Source organism: Balaenoptera acutorostrata, chromosome 1 (genome assembly GCF_949987535.1).
Source record: "Balaenoptera acutorostrata chromosome 1, mBalAcu1.1, whole genome shotgun sequence".
Classification (NCBI taxonomy): Eukaryota; Metazoa; Chordata; class Mammalia; order Artiodactyla; family Balaenopteridae; genus Balaenoptera; species Balaenoptera acutorostrata.
In genome coordinates, this window is record NC_080064.1 from 108357181 (window position 1) to 108383052 (window position 25872).

At 40.7% G+C, this 25872-nt stretch overlaps 2 protein-coding genes across 7 annotated transcripts in view; one reads left to right on the forward strand and one right to left on the reverse strand.

Moving 5' to 3' along the window:
* Positions 1–7942, forward strand: part of GPR89A (G protein-coupled receptor 89A) — a 45891-nt gene extending 37949 nt beyond the window's left edge. The window contains exons 11-14 of one of the 2 annotated variants that reach the window (XM_007182137.3): positions 3647–3742; positions 5689–5778; positions 7078–7143; positions 7283–7942. In XM_007182137.3, coding sequence (XP_007182199.1) covers positions 3647–3742; positions 5689–5778; positions 7078–7143; positions 7283–7489 — 459 coding nt within the window. In that variant the 3' untranslated portion in view covers positions 7490–7942. Of the gene's footprint in view, positions 1–3646; positions 3743–5688; positions 5779–7077; positions 7144–7255 lie in introns of both variants that reach the window. The other variant, XM_028166498.2, reaches the window with a different exon arrangement.
* A 600-nt stretch (positions 7943–8542) lies between these two features.
* PDZK1 (PDZ domain containing 1) overlaps positions 8543–25872 on the reverse strand; it is a 41357-nt gene continuing 24027 nt past the window's right edge. For 4 of the 5 annotated variants that reach the window (XM_057546445.1, XM_028166497.2, XM_007182138.3 and 1 more), the window contains 8 exons: positions 22841–23052; positions 21813–22059; positions 19916–20052; positions 18472–18667; positions 15946–16142; positions 11390–11614; positions 10426–10716; positions 8543–9027 (listed from right to left, as the gene is read on the reverse strand). In XM_057546445.1, the coding sequence (XP_057402428.1) occupies positions 8974–9027; positions 10426–10716; positions 11390–11614; positions 15946–16142; positions 18472–18667; positions 19916–20052; positions 21813–22059; positions 22841–23050 (1557 nt within the window). In that variant the 5' untranslated portion in view covers positions 23051–23052 and the 3' untranslated portion in view covers positions 8543–8973. Of the gene's footprint in view, positions 9028–10245; positions 10336–10425; positions 10717–11389; positions 11615–15945; positions 16143–18471; positions 18668–19915; positions 20053–21812; positions 22060–22840; positions 23053–25872 lie in introns of those variants that run through there. The other variant, XM_007182139.3, reaches the window with a different exon arrangement.

Consider the following 25872-nt stretch of genomic DNA (forward strand, 5'->3'; position numbering starts at 1 on the left):
GCAGTCATCCTGATCTTGTTCCTGATCTTAGGGGGAAAGCATCCAGTCTTACACCATTAAGTATGATGTTAGCTGTCGCTTTTTCCTAGGTGCCCTTTATCAGGCTGAGGAATTTTCTTTTATTCATAGTTTCTTGAGTGTTTTTAATCATGAAAGCATGTTTGATTTTGTCAGATGCTTTTCTGCATCTATTGAGATGATCATATGGTTTTTCTTTTTTAGTCTGCTAATATAGTGAATTACATTAATTTTTGAATATTAAACTGACCTTGCATTCCTGCAGTAAACTTTACTTGGCCATGATGTATTATCCTTTTTATATTTTGTTAGATTTAATTTACTAAAATTTTGTTAAGAATTTTTGCATCTATGTTTCTGAGGAATACCAGAATGTAGTTTTCTTGTTAATGTCTTTGTTTGGTTTAGGTGTCTAACCTTAGAGAATAAGTTGAGAAGTATTTCTTTCTCTTCTAATTAGCAGAAGAGTTTGTGTGGAATTGTTATTATTTCTTTCTTAAATGTTTGGTGGATTTCATCAGCCATCTAGACCTGGAGTTTTCTTTGCAGAGAGATTTTTTAACTACAAATATAATTTCTTTAATATTTATAAAGTTTATTCAGGGTTATCTATTTCTTCTTGAGTGAACTTTTGTACTTGTGTCTTACAAAGAATTTATCCATTTTTATTGAAGTTGTCAAATTTATTGGCATAAGATTGTTCATAGTATTCTCTTATTACCCTTTTAATATTTATAAAATCTGTAATGATGTCACCTCTCTCATTCTCTTTTTATGTAACAGCTTTATTGAGATATAATTCACATGCAATACAATTCATCCATTTAGTGTACAATTCAGTGGTTTGTAATATTCACAAAGTGTGTAACCATCAACACAATCTATTTTTATCACCCCAAAAAGAAATCCCATACTCACTAGCAGTCATTCCCTATTTCTCCCCCAGCCTTAGGCAGCCACTAATCTATTGATACTTTCTGTCTCTATACATTTCCCTATTCTGGACATTTCATGTAAATGGAATCATACAATGTGGTCTTTTGTGATTGGCTTCTTCACATAATTTTTTCAGTGTTCATCTATGTTGTAGCCTCTATCACTACTTCATTCCTTTTTATGACTGAGTAATATTTATTTCATTATATGGATATACCACATTAATTTAAATTATCCACTCATCAGTTGATGGACATTTGAGTTGTTTCCACTTTTTGGTCACTGGAAATAATGCTATTGTGAGCATTCATGTATAAGTTTTTATGTGGACAGATGTTTCATTTCTCTTAGGTATATACCTGTAGGGGTAGAATTGCTGGGTTATACGCTAACTATTTGTTTAACCTTCTAATAAACTGCCAGACTACCAGCCTGTTTTCCAAAGCATCTGTACCAATTTACATTCCTGCCAGCAATGTGTGATGGTTGCAATTTCTCCACATCCTCTCCAACACTTATTATCTATCTTTTTTAGTTATAATAATTTTAGTGGGTGTGAATTGATATCTCTCTAATTCTTGATATTGATAATGTGTGTCTTTTCTCTTTTTTTCTGATCAGTCTTGATAGAAGTTTATCAATCTTATTGAACTTTTCAAAGAACCAGCATCTGGGTTAATTGATTTTTCTCTGTTGTTTTTCTGGTTTCCACTATTATTTCTCTTCTGCTTTTTTGGGGTCTTCTTTTTCTAACTTCTTAAAGTGGAAGCTAAGATCATTGGTTTGAAACCTTTTTTTTAATATAGGTGTCTTAATGCTATAAATTTCTTGCTAAGCACTATTTTAGTTGCATCTCACAAAATGCAACTTTTTTGATATGTTTATTTTTATTTTCATTCAGTTCAAAATACTTTCTGATTTCCTTTTTGATTTCTTCTTTGACTTGTGGGTTAGAGGTATGTCATAAAATATTTGGGGATCATCTGAATATCTTTCTGTAATTGCTTTCTAATTTAATTTCATGTGATCTGCAAATATACTTTGAATCTTTTTAAATTTATTGAGACTTGTTTTCTGACCCAGAATATGGTTAACCATGGTTGATGTTCTATATACACTTGAATAGAATGTTTATTCTACTTCTGTTGGGTGGAATGGCTTGCAAGTGTCAATTAGGTCAAGTTGGTTGATAGTATTGTTAAAGTTTTCTGTACTCTTACTGATTTTCTGACTACTTAATTACTGAGAGAGGGGTGTTGAAATTTCCACCTATTATTGTGGATTTGCCTTTTTTTAAATTCTATCATTTTTTTGCTTCATGTATGTCATGTAGGGTCATTATGTGCCCCTTGTTGAAATGATTCTTTTATTCTTATGAAATGGCCCTTTTATTTTTTGCTCTGAAATCTACTTTGTCTGATATGAATATAGACATTCCAGCTTTCTTTTGATTAGCGTTAACATAATATATCTTTTTCCATACTTTTACTTTTAACCTATTTGTATCTTTATATTTAAAGTGGGTTTCTTGTAAGCAACTTGCTTTTTTTTTTTAATTTATTTATTTATTTATTTATTTATTTATTTTTGGCTGCGCTGGGTCTCCGTTGCTGCGCATGGGCTTTCTCTAGTTACAGCAACCGGGGGCTACTCTTCGTTTCAGTGTGCAGGCTTCTCATTGCGGTGGCTTCTCTTGTTGCAGAGCACGGGCTCTAGGCACACGGGCTTCAGTAGTTGTGGCACATGGGCTCAGTAGTTGTGGCTCATGGGCTCTAGAGCGCAGTCTTCAGTAGTTGTGGCACATGGGCTTAGTTGCTCCATGGCATGTGGGATCTTCCTGGACCAGGGCTCGAACCCGTGTCTCCTGCATTGGCAGGGGGATTCTTAACCACTGCGCCACCAGGGAAGCCCCGCAACTTGCTTTTTTATCTAATCTGATGGCCTCTGCCATTTAATTGTCATATTTGGACCAGGGGTCAGCCATCTGTAGCCCACAGGCCAAATCCAGCCACCACCTGCTTTTATTTTAAAAGTTTTATTGGAACATAGCCAAGCCCATTTATCTACATATTGTCTGTAACTACAGTTATATGACAGTGGCAGAGTCTGCCAACCCCTGGTTTAGACCATTTATATTTAATGTGATTATTGATATGACTGAGTTTAAAACAACCATGTTGCTGTATGTTTTTATTCATCTCATGTGTTCTTTTTTCCCTTTTCCTTTTTTTCTTCCTTCTTTTGGATTAATTGGGTATTTTTCGTAATTCCATTTGATCTTCTTTGTTGGCTTGTCAGCTATAACTCTCTATTTGTTGTTTTAGTGATTACTATTAGAGCTGTCAGAAAATAACCACAGGGAATGACCCTGGCATTCCTTGATTCTCTTACCCTGAGTTCGTCTACCAAAATGTTTCCTTTCTGGATCCTATTAAATTAAGTTGTATATGTCATAGCCTTATTCACCTTTGTACTCTACAGAAAAGAAAGATAGTGTAGATAGGGACTTTTGTTTGCCTATGTGTGAATAGCCAAAATAGATTTCTTATATATGATTTAGATTGAGAGTAGAATTGAATTTTTAGGAATATCCACCTGTAAGGTACATTTGGTGATTAATTCATTATTTTGAATCATTTTTTAAAATGGTGATTATTGAGATACTCTAATGTAAAGGTCGGTGTCTCTGCAGGCAACCATTAATATCGTTTTTGACCGAGTTGGGAAAACTGATCCAGTCACAAGAGGCATTGAGATCACTGTGAATTATCTGGGGATCCAATTTGATGTAAGAGTTATATCAAAATCCTTGTTTGTTATGTTTCTTTCTATTTTATCTGCTCTAAATTACAATTATTTAGATTCTAACTCCTTATTCTAGGTACTTGCTTCTGCTTTCATTCTTCTCACTCTCCTCTATATTTTGGCATATTCATATGGCAAATTCGTAAAGGGCATAAAACCATAAGTAACGACTGGAAATTATTATTGTCATGGATAGTGATTTTTTCTGTAGTTCCTCCTCTTCGTCTCTGTAGCAGCTACCATTCACCAGCTTCTCCGTAACAAATATTCAAATACTTCTCTCTGTGATACTTGATGACATCTTCAAATATAACTCACCTTTGATTCCTCTGGTAGAAAATTAAATACTAATTAGTGTTTTTGTGTTAGAACTGAAATGATTTCTGCTATAAAAAATTATCTGTATCAATTAATTCATGTGGGTTTTGAGCTAAAAATGTAAACTGTCATCTGTGCACAAAGGTTTTTTTAATCATCTTTCTACGTGTTTTATAATACCACTGTTACTAAACACACTCTTGTCCCAACTTAAGTTTAATGTCTTTATTTGTAGAATAGTATATTTTCCAGGTATATATATATATAGCCAATGATTCTAGCTGATTAGCACTTTGATAATAAGGCCAATGTCATGTTCTTAGTCCCCATGAGTGCCATTTAGCTGTGCTACGATCCTGGCCACAGACTGCATGCTACCCCCAGCCTGCCATCTCAGCTGGACATGCCCCTGGTAGCTGGATAAAATAAAAATGCACCAGAGCAAATTGAGCTCCACTCCTTGAGAAACAGCTCAAAGCACACATTTTTTTAAATATTTATTTATTTATTATTTTTGGCTGTGTTGGGTCTTCGTTTCTGTGCAAGCGCTTTCTCTAGTTGCGGCAAGTGGGGGCCACTCTTCATCGCGGTGCGCGGGCCTCTCACTATCGCGGCCTCTCTTGTTGCGGAGCACAGGCTCCAGACGCGCAAGCTCAGTAATTGTGGCTCACGGGCCTAGCTGCTCCGCGGCATGTGGGATCTTCCCAGACCAGGGCTCGAACCCGTGTCCCCTGCATTGGCAGGCAGATTCTCAACCACTGCGCCACCAGGGAAGCCCCAAAGCACACATTTTTTTGATGATAGATCAATAGTGTATCCTTTTTCATGTGAAGAAGCATGGTATCTTTCCTTCAAGTAGTGTATAAATTATACGGTAAAGTATGCTTCGCTCTTTTTTCACATATGTTTTCCTCTTTTAAATTTTTTTACTGGGGTGAGTTTTTAGAAATGCCCTTATCAGTGCTTTGAGGCTAGCTGCTGTGTATGTATATGTATTCCATCTATAACTCATCTATATATGTGCTCCACGTTTCATAATTCTGAATAACATCTCTTAGATGTTAGCAATGCAGCTCCCCCTCAGATGCTTTTCAGCCCTCAATCAAGCACAGGGTATCACAGCTGCCTGTCACTCTGAAGCAATCCAAGAGGAGAAAAAGGTATCATCATGTGATTCAGATGAAGGTCAGCTATTTCCTAGACTATAGCTGAGACTGTCTACATATTCTTTTATTATAAGAAGAAAAGTTTCCTATACTTTTGGGTGATCAGAGAACTGTCATTCACAGATATTAAAAATTATCAGGCTGCTATTTAGTTTCCTTTTAATTCATGCTTTTCACTTGAAGCTTTGTTATTAGCTTTGTGTTTCTTCTGGTTATTAGAGTTATTTTCATCACTTCATTGCACTTGCTTTCTTCTGTCCTTAAGTTTTAAGTCTGCTAGTTAAGACATCCACTGCAGTCTTCCTGTACATGTTTTCGCTTCCACTTACTTGCTAATGAAGTTCCCTCTCACAGCTACATAAGTGATAAGAATGCGTCTTCTTAGCTTTCCCATATCTCTGAACAGAAATTTAACAAATATTTTTCCTTCCTGTCGTGTGGACAGGTGAAGTTCTGGTCCCAACACATTTCCTTCATTCTGGTTGGAATAATCATTGTCACGTCTATCAGAGGACTGCTGATCACTCTTACCAAGGTAGGTTGTATCACAGAGTTTAAAAGTACTAATTTAATTACATGTGGCACTGTGAGATGATTTTACCTAATTAACATTTCTGCCTTCTGAGATTTTAAACAACAGTCACAAATATTTAAAAGACATACAACAGAATAAAAGAAAAAGTTAAACTAATACATAAGTTGATGATGATGTATTTGCATCATACACCAATCAGATAAGTACAGTTAGTTACCAAAGGTCATAGAATGAGATCACAGTCTGTTTCATTCACTGATATGTCACCAGCATCTAGAACAGAACGTGGCACATGGTAGGTACTGAGCAGGTATTTGGAATGAATAAATGAGATAGTATTTGAGGTTAGAAGAATAACTGTGAGAGTTGTTTGTAAGGAGGATATGGAAGTAGGAGAAGCAGAATGTTCAGCTATTTTCTGATCAACAGAGGAAGGCTTCATGGAGCTGGAAGGTAAATCCTCTCTGGTAGAAGAGGTAGGGATTTCAAAATCCAAGAATTGTTTGAATGAAAGGAGAGAAGAGGTTGGGAGGGGAGAAGGGATCACCAAGCATCTAGCACAATTTTAGGAAGAGCTCAGGAGCCTAGTAACAATTTCAAGGGCTTGGAGTGGCCTGGAGTAATTGGTTTTAATGATTTATAATGATGTTAAAATCATATGTATCGGGCTTCCCTGGTGGCACAGTGGTTGAGACTCCGCCTGCCAATGCAGGGGACACGGGTTCGAGCCCTGGTCTGGGAAGATCCCACATGCCGCGGAGCAACTAAGCCCGTGTGCCACAACTACTGAGCCTGTACTCTAGAGCCCGTGAGCCACAACTACTGAGCCCACGTGCTACCACTACTGAAGCCTGCGAGCCTAGAGCCGGTGCTCCACAACAAGAGAAGCCACCGCAATGAGAAGCCCGCGCACCGCAACGAAGAGTAGCCCCCGCCTGCCGCAACTAGAGAAAGCCTGGACGCAGCAACGAAGACGCAATGCAGCCAAAAATAAAAAAATAAAATTAATTAATTAAAAAAAAAATCACATGTATCACATAGTTTCTGATAAGGTGGAATCCTTTCATGTTATAATACCTAAAACCACCAATTTACCCATATGGGAAAAGTATAACTGGATCCTTTTGGGGCAGTCTATTTAAATATCTTATTTATAGCCTTAATCATATGAATGGTTCTATACAGGATTGTGGCATGGAAGAGACATTTTTAATTAAATGTTAACTGTACTACTTAATGTTTTTGACACAGGAATCTAGCAGTACTGTATAAATTCATCTCTCCTCCCTTTCTTGACAGTTCTTTTATGCCATATCCAGCAGTAAGTCCTCCAATGTCATTGTCCTGCTATTAGCACAGATAATGGTAAGTTTAAGGAACTAGCTTTATGTGTACAGCTGTAAAATGCCAGAAATGTGTTCTATACTTTTAAATATTTTAACAATGTCCTGGGACTTGTCTGTCACTACATTCAAAGGGACTTCTGGATTAATCTGACTTACAGGGCATGTACTTCGTCTCCTCTGTGCTGCTGATCCGAATGAGCATGCCTCTGGAGTACCGCACCATAATCACCGAAGTCCTTGGAGAGCTACAGTTCAACTTCTATCACCGGTGGTTTGATGTCATCTTCCTGGTCAGTGCTCTCTCCAGCATACTCTTCCTCTATTTGGCCCACAAACAGGCACCAGAGAAGCATATGGCACCTTGAACTCATGCCTATTACAGACTGCTACAGGCCAGTGGTGTCAGAGTTTGGATATAAGAGGGAAAAAATGGAGGGGACCGGGGCCTAACATTTTTTAAACAAACAAAATGCTGTGGTAGCATATTCTACCTCCAGCTCACACCTTCCTCCTCAGATGATACTGTGATCATGAGTAGCATCAGCTACTCATGATCACAGAAATGAGAGAGGGAAGTAACTCAAGCTAGTACTCAGCCAAGAGCACCCTGTTTGGGTTTGAGGCTGGTGCGGTATGCTGGGTGGCGGGACTGGGCAGAGCCAAGAAACTAAGGGGAGAAAATACACTGGAATTCTGGGCTAAGCGAGATCTAAGGTAGCTGGGCCAAACACGAGATTCTGTTCAAGTCAAGGATCACATGGAGAAGGTTATGACGTTCCCTTGAGATTGACTATCATTAAAATCAGAAATTGTTAACACTTTGGACTTAGCATCATTTTATCAAGGATAGCTTGGTTAAAAAGTTACGCTTGTGTGATCTAATATGAATTGGCATCCCACCCTTCCTCCCCAACACCTGTCCCCTTAAAATAACCAAGAGGTTATCTGTCCTGGGGAAGGAATGGTATGCAACTGAACTGGAGTCTACCAAGAGAGACTTCAAAGTATGTCATTTTTCTTGATTTCCTTTCAACTTATTATTTAAAAGTGAATTACTCTAAATTCAAGGCAGTGATGATATCTCATTTTTTCTTTTCATCTGCCCCTCGTGCTGTGGGGTAAAACAATGAATAACTGTTAACTGGAATAAGTCACTTTCCTATCCTACAACTCAATTTCTTCATCTGTAAAAGGAAGCTGTTGGAAAATTTGTAGAACGCTCAGATATGCAATTTAAGAAAATCCTGAATTTTATTACCAGGAAGTCTCTTTTTATTACTAAGATCTTATTCTGAGTTTTATTGTGTTTTGGGTTTCTAGAGGCAACATGAAGGTTAAAGCATAAAAAGTTTACCAAAAACAAAAGCACTATTAAGGTTACATCAGCTAACAGGCAAAATTTAAGCATACTCAAAAGGCATTTTTAATGGCATTTATTTTAGCAACAACAACATTCTTACAAAGGATAATTTTAATAGGCTTATCTGTTCAGATACTTTAATTAGCAGTTCTCACATATACAAATTTATGAATCATCTTTGGTGCTCTAGGAACCTACAGAAGAGGTAACAGCATACAGAGAAATGTAGTTAAGTTGACGCTTGAAAGAAATCAAATGAAAAGCATCTGGCTCCTGCCTTAACTTTTCCTAAGTTGACCATAAATAAGCTATCTGCAGTAGCCGCCCCTAAAACAGATGACAACAAAAGACAATCACACATGACAAACTGGTTTCCAGAGGAGTTCTTCTCTAACAGAGACAGTAAACCGGTGGTAGCTCATTCCTTAGGAAAGGATTCCTATTAAATACCCAGAAACAGCTATCAGCCAAAGCTATTGCTTGTTCTCATCACATCTCTGTATCTTCAGAATTGGAAGAAGAATGAGAGGCTGTACTGTGGGCCTGTGCAAAAGAAAACAAAGGATCTATAAGTGGTAAGAGTGTGAACATCAGGAGATGGATGATCTATTCTAGAGTTGCATGACTTAAATCAGGGAGTAGAGTCACTCACTAGAAGCCAGGTGACCTGAATTCTATACTTGGCTTTGTTTCCAGTTTGCTGTTTGACACTAACACATTTCTTAATGTCCATATATATATAATTTCTTTTCTATAAAGTTAGCATAGTACTATAATGACTTCCTATAGAGTTATTATAGAATTTTTTAAAGACATCTAGAATACAAGGTCAATGGTTCTCATGTATGCTATGGTCTGCAAGTCTGTATCTCCCTAAAATGGGTAAGTTGAAATCCTGTTCCCCAGGGTGATGTTATTAGGAGGTAGGGCCTTTGGGAGGTGATTAGGTCGTGAGGGCAGAGCTCTCATGATTGAGATTAGTGCCCTTATAAAAGAGGCCTCCCAGAACTCCGCAGCCCCTTCTTCCATGTGAAGGCACGGCCAGAAGTCAGCAGTCTGCAACCTGGAAGAGGTCTTTCACCAGACACTGAATCTGTCTGTGCCGTGATCTTGGACTTCCCAGCCTCGAGAACAGTGAGAAATAAATGTTTGTTGTTTATAAGCCAACCAGTCTATGCTATTTTGTTTAGCAGCCCAAACAGACTAAGACAGCATGTATTCATTAAAAATGAGTATTTGTTTTTTATATTACCAATCAATAGAAATAATGTAACAGAAAGAATAAAACTTTTAGAGTCTTGGCTTTGCCATACATTTTCTTTATGAACTTAGGTCAGTTTACTTTTGGACCTCAAGTTCACCTGTGAAAAGAAATTGAGACTTACCAAGGAATTTATCTAATCCAAATACATACGGAATAATGCTTACTCTTCCCCAGTAATAAAACTTGAATATCTGCCAATTATTTTAAAAACAATACTGTCACTAACCACCACCATTCATTTTCATGCTTACTATGAAGCAGGCACTGCTCAAAGCACTTTAACAGTCTTAATTAATATAATCCTAATAATAATCTGACAAATTATCCTTGTTTTATAGGTCGGGAAACTGAGGCACAGAGAATAAATCCATTTACCCAAGGCTGATAAATGGTATATCCAGAATTTGTACATAAATAGTCTGATTCCGTTTCTTCTGGTGGTTCCCATTATAATTTTGATAAGTTACCATCAAACTCCATGCTATGAAAAATAAGATGTTTGCTGTTCTTATACCATGTCCTCTCTGCCACGATAAATGAATTTGCTAGTTCTCTTTACACTGTAATTTTCTAGTATTTTAGGAAATCTGTGGTAAACATAGACACATGGTGCACTTATTAAGGATTTACCAGACTCTGGTTAGTTAGATCTCTAAAAGAAATGTATCACCACTCACTCGTTCTTTTGCCGTGTGCGAGTCTTGCTCTGATTCCTCCGGTGTTCCTTCTTCGGGATCAGGGGTGTCATCCAGTGGATTAACCATGGAGGAAACGATAGGGATTTTCTTAGCCTGGAAATAATCATAGGCCTTCTTTCCACAGACTAAGAGTATGACATTCTTGCCACTGCTCTGGATTCTGTCCACCACCTTCTCATAGGGCTCATCCAGTACGTTCACTCCATTCACTTCAATGATGACATCCTCATCCTCTAGCCCAGCCAGGTCAGCAGGGCCACCCTTCTGTACCTGTGGGCAGAGGTTCTGAGTTATCACTTCCAAACACAGATAACAGAATGTTAGACTAGCTATTCTTCGGAGGAGAGATGAGGACGTTGAGAATTTATTCTTAATCATGTTATTATTTCTCCTTGAGGTAGAGAAGTTGAGAATGGTGCTCTATTGCTTTTCTGCTTATGAAGGCTACAACTTCCGTACTCAAATGAATAGTGTCACAGTGGTTGAATATCATATGTCTTCTGGGTTGAAGGCATTAGATTTCATAGGTCCGCCTTCTTTGTTCCCAGCTTGAGAACTGTAGAGATAGTCTTCTCACTGTCAGTCCCTGCAGGGTAGGGGCATTATGCCAAATGCACAAAAGCAAACAAGTATCACTCCCAGAATCATTAGTGACTGTCACTACAGTCATGTCAGCTCACTCTGTTTACAGTGTTTGATTTGAAAGTATCTATAGAGACAATTAGGTGGAACAGATGTTTAAGAAATGAAAGATGTGAGCTTAGGATGTACTAGTACCTATCTTAAAGGGTACAAGACCATAACAGCATTTATTTGAACCCAAGTGAGACCCTCAGTGTAAGCCTTCAATGTAACCTTTTTACTGAGCCATCAGTGAGTGGGAGAAACTGGGACTCTCCTAATTGTGACTGTTCATTGGGCTGCCGGAACCAGATCACCATACCTCTTTGACGAATGAGCCTGGCTGACCCCGAATCGCATTTAAGTGAAAGCCGTAGCCATCTTCACCTTTGACCAGCCTGCAGAGTTTAGGCTTATGATCTGCTACTTCCTCGGTAGTATCTGGGCTTGAGACCTCCAGAGGAGCAGGAGTAGGAGCTGGATCCTCCTTGACAGACCCATTAGGCAGTTCTTGATTTTGATAGTAGAGTAATGGAGAAAAGCCAGCCTTTTGAAAATAAAGGGAAAAAAAAACCCATTAATTATAAGTATGAGAAGTTACACTTTATTAAATGTGCTGGTTTAATTTATAAGGTATCCTCCATGTTCCACTCCTCTTCCAGATACATCTGGCTGTGGGCTGTAAAATTTCTCTACTACCCCAAACAGAAAAGGTATAAAGGAAGATTGAGCTTGGTTATAGAGTAATGAGTGTAAACATGTAAACAAATGTAAATGTATATAAAATAAAAGCAGTATAGAATATTGTACAAGGATCCAAAAATAAGTCTAACAGAACTGCCAGTTTATTCTGATTCCATGATAGTGAGCGAGTCACTGCACAAACCATAGGCAATCTCCCTGTTAGGAGATTATAGACATTGAGTGACTTGCCCAGTACCTCATGCAGAGCAGGTTCACCTGGCCCTTCCCCTTCAATAAGATGGTCTTCAGAACTCTTCAGAGCTCCTTAAACACATTAGAGAAAGTGAAACATGAGACATTATTTTTATCACTATTTGAATTACACGCAGTAATTAATTGGGGGGAGGGGGTAGAGGAGGTTGGCAATCATGTGATCACATATGGTAACAAAAGTCAATTCCAATCATTTGCTACTTGCTTCTCCCACTCCCCCTCCAGTCCTGTATCTGCTGCACTCAATTTATTTTACTATTTATTATTGTAACCATTAGCTGACACTTCTGTTAAGCCAGACTCCTCACTATCTTTAAATACTTCTAATCCATCTCAACTCCCAGACCATCCATGTGAAGAAGGCAGTGATGGTCTCAAATATAAGAGGCAGAGAACAGGAAATATATGACTGGTTTGTGCTACAGAATGAAGAGTTTAGCTGAGTGTGGGTTTTAGTTGAGAGAATTAAAAGGGTATATTTGGGTATAGTAAGATCTTGGATCAGTAGTTAAATTATTGCCCACAAGCGTCCAGGACATTTGTTAGGCAATGAGTAGAAAATCAAGCAATTGAAGGTGAGTACGTGTGCTCTGCCCCAAATCATGCTGTTCAGCAACCTGGATAAAACTGGATTTGGGGTCCTGGTATCATCTGTCTTACTAACCCCAAGACCACATCTTCCTTTCTCATCAAAAGTAGCACCAGCACAGAACCTGCTAGTTACCCAATTCAGCTAACTTCAGACCTTTCAATGATATACTTGCAAATCTTCCCACATTTCTTTCTCTTTAAAATGTGGAAAATTGGGGGCTTCCCTGGTGGCACAGTGGTTAAGAATCTGCCTGCCAATGCAGGGGACACGGGTTCAAGCTCTGGTCCAGGAAGATCCCACATGCTGCGGAGCAACTAAGTCCGTGCACCACAACTACTGAGCCCTTGTGCCACGACTACTGAAGCCCACGTGCCTAGAGCCCGTGCTCTGCAACAAGAGAAGCCACCACAATGAGAAGCCCACGCACCACAACAAAGAGTAGCCCCTGCTGGCTGCAACTAGAGAAAGCCCACGTGCAGCAATGAAGACCCAACACAACCAAAAATAAAAATAAGTAAATAAATCTATAATAAAAAAAATGTGGAAAATTGGGACTACCCTGGTGGCACAGTGGTTAAGAATCTGCCTGCCAATGCAGGGGACATGGGTTCAATCCCTGGTCTGGGAAGATCCCACATGCCGTGGAGCAACTAAGCCCATGCGCCACAACTACTGAGCCTGCCTTCTAGAGCCCGCAAGCCAGAGCTACTGAAGCCTGTGTGCCTAGAGCCCATGCTCTGCAACAAGAGAAGCCACCACAATGAGAAGCCTGTGCACCACAATGAAGAGTAGCCCCCGCTCGCCGCAGCTAGAGAAAGCCCGTGCACAGCAACAAAGACCCAATGCAGCCAAAGATAAATAAATTTAAAAAATAAAATAGAATGTGGAAAACTGTCAAAGTGACTCATCACATGCAAAAATACCACTGATGTCACTACCCAAACAAGCAAATCAACTGTATCTGACAGTAGCAGCTAATCTTGAGGCAGAGGACAGTAACATGAAACACTTAATGAGTTTTTACTCATTCTTCACTCAAATATTTGGGTGTCTAGTATGTGCCAGGAACTGTTTTAGGTGTTTGTTTTATTCACTGATATATATCAAAGATCCAACCACCTCCCACCTACCCATCTATGGAACTTACTTTGGGGTGGAGGGGGTAGTGAGGAGGGAGGAAGAAGATGGCAACAAGCATCTTTTTAGGTCCAATTTCCCTCATATTAACCAAAACATTAAAATTATAGTTCAGTCATGCTGTCATAAGTTTAGGAGGCATTGAAAAGGACTTGTTGCCAGAATTCCCTTTACAACAGCTACAGCAGTGACCTTCTGACTTCTGCTTGATTTTTTCCACCAACTGGGAGCTCCCTGCTCTACAGAGGTTGTTCCTGGCAGCTTCAGTTGTCCTTAAGCCAAAAGCTAGCTCCCTGAGCCTCCTCTGTTTGGTCAAGCTGTGCCCCATAGAACACCTCAAAAATAAGTCTACTTCCTGCACGTAATAGCCTTCCAAATTTATTAGATAGATAGATAGATATAGATAGATAGTATATAGATATATATATAACATTTTTTAAATCCATTCATCTGTCAGTGGACACTTGGGTTGATTACATCTTTTGGCTATTGTGACTTAATTTGTGGCCTAACATATTGTCTATTCTGGAGAATATCCCTTGTGCACTTGAGAAGAATGTGGATTCTGTTGTTGGATAGAGTGTACGTCTGTTAGATCTGGCTGGTTTGTGTTGGTCAAGTCCTCTAGTTCCTGACTTCTGTCTGGTTGTTCTGTCCAGTATTGAGAGTGGGATATTGAAGTCTCCAACTATTATTGTAGAACTATTTCTCTTTTCAATTTTGTCAATTTTTGCTTCATATATTTTCCCAGCTTTAATGAAGTATAATTGACAAATAAAATTGTATATATTCAAGGTGTACACATAATGATTTGCTAGACATACACGTTGTGAAATGATTACCACAATCAAGTTAAATTAACACATCCATCACCTTACATAGTTACCATTTAGCCTTTCAAATTCTTGAAGATGTTCTTTCTTCCCCAAAGTCTATGCTTATTCAAGCGAAATATTCACGTAGTGTCTTACGAAACCTCTGCCCTGGTTACCTTTCTTGACACTGGCCTTAAAGTGAGGTTCTCAGAACTGGAGACAATGTTGATTTAACAAACATTTATATGTGCCAGGCATTATTCTGAATGCTCTACATATTAACTCATTTAACACTCATAGCCACCCTTCACTGTAGCTATGCCCATCTTAACAATGAAAGAAACAGGCACAGGGAGGGTAACTTACCCAAGATTACATTACTGGTAATTTCAGGTATAGTCTGACCAACTCAGTACAGTAACACTACCATCTCCAGAAGCCAAGTGTCAATTAATGTAACCTTAAGTTGCATTTTTTGGATAGGGGCAGAGTGTCATCAAGACAAGTATCTTGAAATATCTAATCAAAATGTTGTGCTGGGAGGGATTATGGCATAATAAAACCTGCATTCACACACCAGCTTCAGTCTGCTAAACTGTGTGACTTTCGCCAATCAATCATCACTTAGTCTCTCTAAGTTCCATTTTTTTCATCTAAAAAGGGGGGCTAGTACTACCACCACCTCTCATAATATTCCTCCCTCTATATCACTTATACACCTTTGGATGCTTCTATTATTGCATATCACATAGAACAAGTTCATCTTTGTTCATTTTTGTGACCAACACCCAGCAAGGCAGATGGTGCTTTAGGAGGCCCCCAAATGTCTGCTAAGCTAGAGTGAACCTCAGTTCTTGTGACAAAAGTGTTATAAAAACCTTAAAATGTGCAGATAATAGCTGTTGTGATTAGAGGAAATAAGGTTAGTTTGACACCAACTGGTCTTGGTGAATCTGTGTTTCTACTCCCTTGCTAAGGGCTTATAAACTGTTTAATAATCCTTTCTAGGCTTTTACACGGGATTGATAGAATGTATTGGTCTATAGTTTAAAATCCAATTATTCCCTATTTGGGAAAGTTAGGGCTACATCTGCTTATTTCCAGGCTATTGTTCATAGGCTTTTCCCAGGTCACCAAGAGAAATTCTCCAGTTACATTTGCAAATTCTTTCAAAATCTTGAATCTAAGGACTTAAAACTCATGTACCAATCACTTGGCATTCTCTTATCTCTACCAATTTGAGCTTCAATGCAGCCTTGATGATGATTTTATGCCCCTTCCAGTATGAAGATCAAAGTGGTAACTTAGCCAAAGTTTGAGGGCATGACTGAATGGACCCAACCTTAATTCATGAATATGTGGCCTTGTATTACTTACCAGTTTATATATGTTTTCCGTCTCTTTGTCTACCACCAACAGTGAAGTCTGGTCTCCACCCTTTTTAATCATTTCCACCACACTGTCATGATCGAGGGACTCCACAGACTCGCCGTTGACAGCAACCACCAGGTCATTTTTCTTCAAGCCAGCCTTCTCTGCTGGACTTCCGGAATCTATGTCCTTAACGATTTGACCTACTCCCCCCCACCAAAAAAAAATTAATAAAATTATCAGAAAGACCACTAAAAAACAAACTGGGGGATTTCTGCTGGAACCTAAGGCCCTTATAAAATAGATAATAAAAGGCATGCTGAGTACAACTCCTGTCCTTCCCACTGGCACCCTAGGATGTCTATACACATCCTATCCAGCCTCATTCTTTGGTCAGAACTCATTCCAAGAACAAACCCAGCCATTAATAATGAAAGGGTTTTAAAGAATGTTGTTACTAAAAGTGTTTGGGATTCAATCTTAACAAAATAACATGCTCAGCAGTAAGAAGGGTCAGCAAGGCCCCAGGAAGTCAGTGTGCATACTTGTATCTGTACATCTTAGGTAGAAGTTGCCGTAAAGAAAAAAGGGGGAAGGGAAGAATGATGAACAACACCAAAGAATTCAGACCCTAGGAAACCCATGCTGGCATTTTAGTAGCAGTTGGGCAAATTCAGTTGTGAACGTGTTTGTGTGTGCACGCCACAAGGATGTGTCTTTAGCCTTATTCTCGTGACTTAAACTATCTTCGCCAGATGCCTCCAGATCTCTCACACTTTTTTTTGTCCTTCATTCAGTTTTAACAAGCTCCAGTTTCACTTTTCCAGCTAGCTGCTTGACATCTCCAACTGGATATCCCATAGATTCCTCCAATGTAATGTATCCAAACCAAAAATCATCTTGGCCCGTCTCCCTCATCTTGGTCACCTGTTAGTGGGAGCACCATCTCCCCAGGCACTGACACTTAGCAACTGATTCTTCCTCAGCATCCACTCCCCGTGTCTAATCAGCCAAGTCCTTCAGTGCTACCTTAATATTTTTATACATCTCCTCTTCTTGAGTCCTAGATCCTCTACCTGAAATTCTCCCTAAACTGCCACAGGACCTTACCAGTTGCTCTCCCTGTCTTAACGCTCGCCTTCTCCAATGCAGACCTGCCTCCAGACTCATCCTGATGCAATGTCTGACCGAGTCACTCCCCAGGGCAACAGCATGAACATGGGCTTTGGAACTAAACAGACCTGAATTTGATCCTAGCTGTACCACAACTAACTGTTTGACCTTATAGAAATTATCCTATCTTCTTCAAGTCCTCAATTTCAGCAATTCTTGCAGAATTATTAGGAGTAATTGAGATGTGTAAAGCCCCCGAGACACTGTAGGCTTAATTTTTCTTCTCTCTCACACTGTTCAAAAAAGCATTTAACTCCCCACTGACTATAGAAACAAGTCCAAACTCCTCAACACGCACTAAAGGTCCATTATTTCTCGCCAACCAACCTTTCTAACTTGGTTTTCTGTGCTACACATTAGATGCCAATAAAACTGTGCCTGTGTTTTCCTGCTTTATTCACACAATCCTGTCTTCATGGACTGGCCTTCCTGTCCCCACTCCATCAACTTGCCCAAATTCTATTCGTACTACGAAGCCTGAGCTCAGGTGCTGCCTTTACTAAGAGGCCTCCCAGTACATTTTTAGTGAGAAAAACTTGCTCCAGCATTGAATTTCCACAGTATTCTATCTGCCCTGTATTAAGGTGCTTCTCACCATCTACCTTCAGTTATGGACACACATGTCTTATCCCTCTACTAAACAAGAGGCTTCTTGACTGAAGAATTCTTGTCTGATTCACTTGATATTCTCAAGGGCCCTGAGGATGTTTTTACATTAAATGAACCAAATTAATGTTTCATAAATTAATATAAATATATGATTAAAAGAAAATAGCAACTTCTGGGTAAATAACAGTTCGCATGGCCTGAACCTACATTTTTTTAATGTATTCAGCTTCTGTAGGAGGACCTTAGTTCTTTCCTTATTGAATTACAAGGAACCAGAAAGACTCCTGGTTCTCTTCAAGTCCCAGATCCCAACCCACACCTCTGCCTCAGATCTAGGGGTGTGTTGGAGCTGCCTCACACCAGCTCATGGAAACACTTCTCAACTTTGCATTCTGTGACAGCATGTTGGTGGCTTGAAATCAGACATGATGGGAGTATTTACACCACAAAAAACAACACAGGCTACAAATTAGGGCTTTTTTTTTTTTTTTCCAGCGAGCCAATTTACCAGCATACTACTGCCCAGATCCAAAATTCTGCCTTATAATCCTGCTGTGGAAACCTAGGGATGCCCATCATCAGGCCCCCATATGCACGGAGTTAAACTGACCCAGCTATGTTTTCTAGTTTCTTACTACTTCCTTCATGAATCTGATGGGGGGTTGGGGGCCTAATGGAACTCTAGAGTCAGACTGGGATGAGGAATTGGATGGTTACACTGCCAGGTTTTCTGGTCTTCTAGTGCCTTACCTTTCTGTTCTGGGCCTGCCCTCAGATAGAAACCATAGCCATTGCTTCCCTTCTTCATCTCCACAACCCGGGGATGGTGGGGTAGCAGTTTCAAACTGGCTGTTTCTCTCTTGAATTTTATCTTCTGCTCACTATGGTGCTTGTCAGTTTCCTTGTCCACCAGCAGGAACATGATGCGGCTTCCGGACTTCTTCACCTGCAACAACATGCGCAGGTGAGGACCAACATCAATCTCCAAGAATGACACTGGGAAATAGGAAAGTTTCTGTATCAAGGCACATAGTCTATAGATTCAACAGGAAATATGAGATGTGAGGCCTGAGTTTAAGCTGTAATACTGTTTTCTACCACCTCACTGGTATTCATCTATCTTCCCTCATACAGTTGTTGTTTTTCGCCTTCTTAAGTATGACCTCACCCACACAGATGCTAACTGAACCCAAGTGAAAGCTGTGTACCCAGAAAGGTACATAGGTGAAGACTAGGAAAGGAGTTTGAAAAAGAAAGTAAAGGTCTACTTTGAAAGATCCTTCTACCAAGAGAAGATAAAGTTGGTCAGTTTTCAAGGTTCCATATGACCCCAAAGGAAAACTTCTGACGGACTTTCCTGGTGTTGCAGTCGTTAGGAATCTGCCTGCCAATGCAGGGGACACGGGTTCGAGCCCTGGTCCGGGAAGATCCCACATGCTGCGGAGCAACTAAGCCCGTGCGCCACAACTACTGAGCCTGTGCTCTAGAGCCCACGAGCCACAACTACTGAGCCCACATGCCACAACTACTGAAGCCTGCATGCCTAGAGCCCATGCTCCGCAACAAGAGAAGCCACCGCACACCGCAACGAAGCATAGCCCCCAGTCGCCGCAACTAGGGAAAGCCCATGCACAGCAACGAAGACTCAACACAGCCAAAAATAAATAATTTATTTTAAAAATTTATAAATAAATACATTTATAAAAAGAAAAAACCTCTGAGTGTTTTCCATGTGTCATGGAACCATGCTAGACATAAGATTTGGGATATAACAGGTCTTCAAATACTCCCCATGTGTAGCTCAGTGTGTAGATCACACTGGTGATCTTCCAGCTTGTATTAAAACATTTTAGTAACATTGGCTCAACATTCACTTTATTATAAATTTAGAGGGGGATTCCACCCCCCCCAAATTAGAATTAATTCCAATCAATTACAAATAAGATCCAAAAGATAAAGTTAATGGTTCTTTAGAACACTTTTCTTCAAGACAACATGAAACTAGCAAAGGCCTTATTCTAAAACCCTCTATTAACACTTTATACCACTAGTGAGTCTGTTTGCTCTTAATACAAAGGGTTAGCTTCCCATTATTATAGTCCTCCCATCATAAGCTACCATTCCTGTCTTCCTGTCACTTCCAATGAGAGCAGAGTGAAAGATACGGTAAGAAAAGTACTCCTTTGGGATATACCTTTTCAACCACCTCCTCATGGGTGGCATCCTCTACATTCTCTCCATTCACTTCAATCAAGAGATCATCAGCCAGGACTCCTGCTTTCATAGCCACACCTTGAGGTTTTATATCAGTCATGCACACTCCCTTTTTACCTGAAAGAGGGTAGCAGGTGAACAAGCGTCACAACTCCATTACACAGAAAGTCCAACAGCAAAGGGTTTTCTCCCAATAATACAAAATTAGAACTTCGAATTTTAGGGCTAACTCAAATAGACTTTGGCTTCTGATCTAGAATGACAATTAGAGCTCATAGCGCAAAGCTTGACAGAGCCATTACTCAGTTGATTTTTGTTGATTTGAATAGGATTTCTGAGCCCAACTAAATGCAAAGAAGCAATCTCAGGTAGCACTGGCTTCTTGAACCAGAAAGTACTAAATCATGCCCACACTGCATCACTGTGTCATACTCCCTTTCTTTGCATTTGTAGAATTAGAAGGCGTCTGCTCCATTCTGTCCTCTTTAATTAATGCTATCCCCACCACCACATCCAGTGGAGTGAATAAATCTCACTGATGCAGGCTAAAGAGGGCAGAGACACAGGAGGAGAGGAAAGTATCCACACAGTCATTGTGTATTAGTAGGTGGTATGATTTAGGTGCTTCTTAAAGAAATGCTGTCAATTCTTTCAAGATATTAATATATCAGCCTAGGCAAAGGGTAGCTTCATAATGACTACATAAACAATTTGCAAAGAATAACAGTAATTTAAACTCTGCTTCCTTAAATACTTAACATTTCTCCTGTTACCTTGTTATGTATTTGTCATGAAGAAAAGATTTTCTTCATAAAGCTAACCTAAACCATTCACCATGGACATTACACAAAGGCCAAATGAGTAGAGTCTGAATTACAATTTCTTTTTCTTTTCTTTTTTTTTTTTTTTTTTACCATTTTACTGATAACCAACCTCTGAGAAATGCCAAGCTTCCCTTGACCATCTACATCACTGTGTTTTAATAACCGACAAACTTGAGAAATACCTCTTATAGCTAGTTTATTTCTCTTGCTACAGGTTAAATAAGCCTTGGGAACTATTTTATGTTTACTATTGGTCTGCTGTTTAGCACTTACCAAATTATGACCCACTATCAGTACCTCTCCAATACCCGAAAGAACAGGGAAGGGACAACATTAGAGGTGGAACCAAAAGGCTAACACAACTATGGTTCCAACCTCAATCCCAGCAGAATCATTAGAAAACCATGGTCAACTGAGCGTGGGTCAGCCTGCAGCTCTGAAATTCTAGAAACAGAACTTCTAGTGCTTTCTGATGGTTGGGATTTCTCAAATCACTGTACCTCTCAGCTAGAGGTCAGGAAGTCACCTCAGAGATTGGCCACAGCTGAGGGTACTATTTAAATGCCACAGGAGGGTGGGGATTTTTGCAGTGTCCTCAGCAACTGTAACAGTGGCTGATACATAAATAGGTACTCAAGAATTTTTTGAATAAGTGACTACCTGGGCATTCTGAGAGATGAAAAGAGATATCATTCTAATTCAAGAGTGGCTATCATGGAGAACCTCCCTTCTCTTGCCTCTTTTTCTCCATTCTCCCCTCCATCTTTACCCACGAAGAAGCATCAACCCTCTAACCCTCTGGCCTCAAAGGCTCAGCCTGACAAACACTGGGGGGCCGGAGTGCCCAGTGTCCCCCACACAGTGCTGCTGTCCAATGTCCTGATCCCTCTTTGCACAACTGTGCAAAGCAAGGGAAAGGCCAGGGAGGGAAAGGGAGAGAGAGGCTGCTGTTGGATCTCCATAGCAACTGAAAATTAGTCAAAGGAGTCATTAACAGATAACAGTATCTTTCTTCTGGAAAGCTGTTTGTCCCTGCCCTACCCTCAAGCTCACCTTGGACAGTTTTCAGAGAGAAGCCATAGCTACTCCCCTCCTTCACCAGGTAGCAGAGCCGTGGCTGCGTCCAAGTCTGTGCTCCTCCATTCATCAGAGAGGGCAGCTTCTTATCATTCAAACTCGACTCCTGACTTTGACCCAACTCTTTCAAATCTACTTGTTTTTTCATAGCTTTCTCATAAGAATCCCCATCCAGGACCAGTAAAGTCACTGAATTCCCACTTTTTCTGACCAGATCCACAACCTAGGAGGAAGAAAGAAAAAGATTAACTTTAACCAATAACCCTCTATCAACCACCGGGGTGGGGGCCGGGGGAGGGCTCACCATCTGGCTCATTATCTGGCCCTGGAGATTCTACTAGCTGACCCCTGACACCCGAATAGTTAGCAGATCGTGCCCCAGCCGTCTCTGCCCAGGCCCCTCCCGAGATCCAGGTACAGATTAGGCTGGGCCTCTAGCACTACTGTAATCTAGAGTATAGCCCAACCCTAGCCCAGGGGACTTTTACTAGGACTGGTCCTTTCCAGGGACGAATGCTGCCCTAGAGCACAACAGGTCCTCCTGGGTCTATGGAGACAGCATAGTACAGTGAAAAGAGCACCCACTTAGAGGCAGACAGAATTGGGGTAAGGTCAGACCCTCCCCCATGTTCACTACATGAACACATTAGCAAGCTAAGGTGACTGAGCCTCCACTTCCTCATCTATGAAATAGTAACATGAACCTCATGAGTTGTGGTGGGGATTTAACAAAATAATGAATATGAAATTGCCTAGCATAGTTCCTTTCATGTAGCAAATATGCAATGCATATTAGACCTGACACTATTCAAACCTAGGAATAATTTTTACAGTTCTTGGTTAATCATGGGAGAATTGATTAGCCGGCAGAACATAGCCTTAAAGGAGTCCTGCCTTGCCAGTGGCAGCCAGGAAGGCTCCACTGACCCCCAAAACTAGAATCAGCAGAGACGTGGGAGCTGAAGAGATCCTAGAAGCAGAAGAACCCCAAGTGTCCCACTTACCTGCATATGCTCTTTCTTGTCCACAAAGACACCATTGATCCTAAGAACTCTGTCTCCATCCTGGAGACCTGCCTTCTCTGCTGGGCTACCCTTCTCAACCACCCGGACCAGGTGGCCATCAGTGTCCTTCTCAATTCGCAGGGAGAAGCCATAGCTTTGCCCTTCCTGTTTAGACAGCTTGCATTCTCGGGGGTTGAAGGTGGAGGCCATTTCTGTTATGAAAAACAAATGGGTAAATCCACAAGACAGAAAATCTAACTGGGGTGAGAAATCTGTCCTCCATCTCCTCTACCTCTATTCTTCTGTCACACCAAATCCAGACTGTTCAGGTAGCAACATTCGGGGTATAGGAAGCCACCTTCCAGGACTTGCTAGTGACTTCCAAATCTATTTCTCCCCAAAGATGACCTTTCACTTGAATTTCAGACCCATGTATTCGGCTAGGTACTGGACAGAGATGCTTCCGTTTCAATAGCTCCAAAACCAAATTCCCCTTTGTCCCCTGACCAAAAGAAATTAGTTCCAAATACATTACCTAAAAATTTTAAGAAAATCCAAGTCCACTTTCATTTAAATATTTGAAGAGCTTGCCAAGTTCTGGGCATTGAAGATAAATCTGTGGACAAGACAGACCTATACTTTGCCTCTCATATCAGGGAGCACATGTTTCTACAGAAACATGTGATGAGTGATCTACTAGGGAAGAATAGAGTGATAAGGGAGAATATAACAGTGTCCTGGGAGTAGGGAATGGGGTGGGAAGAATTAAGAATGGCTTCCTGGAGAAATGACTTTTCCAAGACCTGAAGAATTAGTAGGAGTGGTGAGGTGAGACAAGATAAGGAAGACCTCAAACAATGAAAAATCAGAGAAGCCAGGCCTGAGAGCTGACCTGGTACATTGGAAACAGAAAAGTGGTTTCTAGGACGCTGAAGTTCTAGTCAGAACCGAGTAGGGATGCCCGACAGAGAGGATTCCCGCTGCCACGTCAGATTTCTCCCTCCTGAAGCGCTTCCGTTTCCACCCATCCTGCCCCTCCTTTCACCCCACTGCAAGAGCAAGGCTCTGGGCCACAGGAGGAGGAAAGAAAAAGTGTGAAAACCAACAGCTTGGGGCCCTGGCACCCAGTCATTAAGGGTCAGATTCCTGCTAGGCACAGGGAACTATATTCAATATCCTGTGATAAAACATAATGGAAAAGAATATGAAAAATATGTATAACTGAATCACTTTGCTGTACAGCAGAAATTAACACAACACTGTAAATCAACTATGCTTCAATAAAATTAAAAAAAAAAAAAAAAAGATTCCTGCCAGGGGTCCCCAACCCCTCCTGGCTTAAGCACTGGAGAATAGAGGCCAAGAACTGCTGGTGTGGAGCAGAGGCCCGAGAGCAGCAGGCTAGACTCTGCTGGTTAAACTGCCTGCACGGCAAGCCCTCATGTTCCCCTCGTCACAGTTCCCTCCAGTAACTCAGAATAAACCATCCGTTTCTCCTGGAGGGACAGGAGCAGATGACCGCACAGGGTATGGGGGTGGAGGGCGGAGGAGAGACAACAAAGTGCTCCAGGCTCCCTAGAAGTCACGTCATGGTGATTCGAGATGGCCATCTCTGACTTCTGTGCCCACAGAAACATACGGTACAAATGGGGCAGAAAGCCTCCCACGGCCCGATCCCTTGGCTATTGCACTTGCTCTCAGCAGAGTCTGGCAGCCAAGCCACCAGGGGCATGAATGACTAAGAAGCCAAGGAAACAAGAAATAAATAGACAATGTTTCCACACTACTCTATATAAAATAGATAACTAACAAGAACCTACTGTATAGCACAGGGAGCTCTACTCAATACTCTGTAGTGGCCTATATGGGAAAAGAATAAAAAAAAAAGAGTGGATATATGTATATGTAAAACTGATTCACATTGTTGTACACCCGAAACTAACACAATATTGTAAATCAACTATACCCCAATAAAAAATTTTTTAAATGAAAAAATAAATAGACAATGTTTCAAGTGATCTCTTATGAGGGCCTGAGGCCTAAGCCCACCCCAATGAGGATCAAGGGCAGAGAAAAGTGAAACCACAATCACCACGATCACCGTCCACACCTGGGAGAGCATTGAAGCTCTGCCTTATCATGACCAACCGCCAGGAAGATGCTGCTTTGGGAGGAAAGGGGGGAAATAGGGAGTTAGGGGAGAAGAGGGCAGCGCCAGAGTGGGGCTTCCTCACATGCAGGAACCTGTGTGTGGCCCCTCTGACTCTGACCCATGACTTTTCTTTCTGCTGATCATCCAGGCTGCAAGCATTCCGTTTTCCAACTGGAATCCACATCTATGTCGAAACTTACCCCTAGATCCCTATCAGCTCTCAATTTCATAGGCCTGAAAAGCCTTGAAGGGAAAAAAAGTAAAAGCCCTCTGAAATTTGGAAGTATCAATAATTATAGAGAAACCTCATCCAAATCCTACAAAATTTGAAACATGTCCTTAAAATTATTCAAAATAAGGGCCATTAGATGCTATGTTTTCATCAGGAGATGAGTCTCTTTGTGATCGGCGTATGAATGCTCGCTTCTAAGGTGCCCACCCCTACAATTCAGCCATCTCACACTCTGCAGTGGCAGCCTCAGGATCGCACTCTCTTTCTCAAGGATGGAAGATGAATCCTCCCTGCTCGTAGGGCGGTCCAGTGTTTGGGGAGAGGAGAAGAGCCAAAGTTTTCCTGTATCTCAACAGAGACCTGAAAGTCTGATATACGAGGAAACACAAATCCCTGTTTCTGGGCAAAATCTCAAGTTGTTTGTGTGTTTCTTTCTTTCTTTAAAGTTTCAAACAGCCAGACAGTAATCACTCAGATCTGCACTTATGTCTTTGAAGCCTCAGATGTTCGAGGTCAGAGTTTCTTTTCACAGCTATGGTTGAAGCACAGAGAATTAGAGCCAGTTCACACCGATAAAAATACTGATAGAAATGCTACCACTCTGGGTGGGAAACAGCTGCTGTCCCCAGGCCCAGATTACGTCCTTCC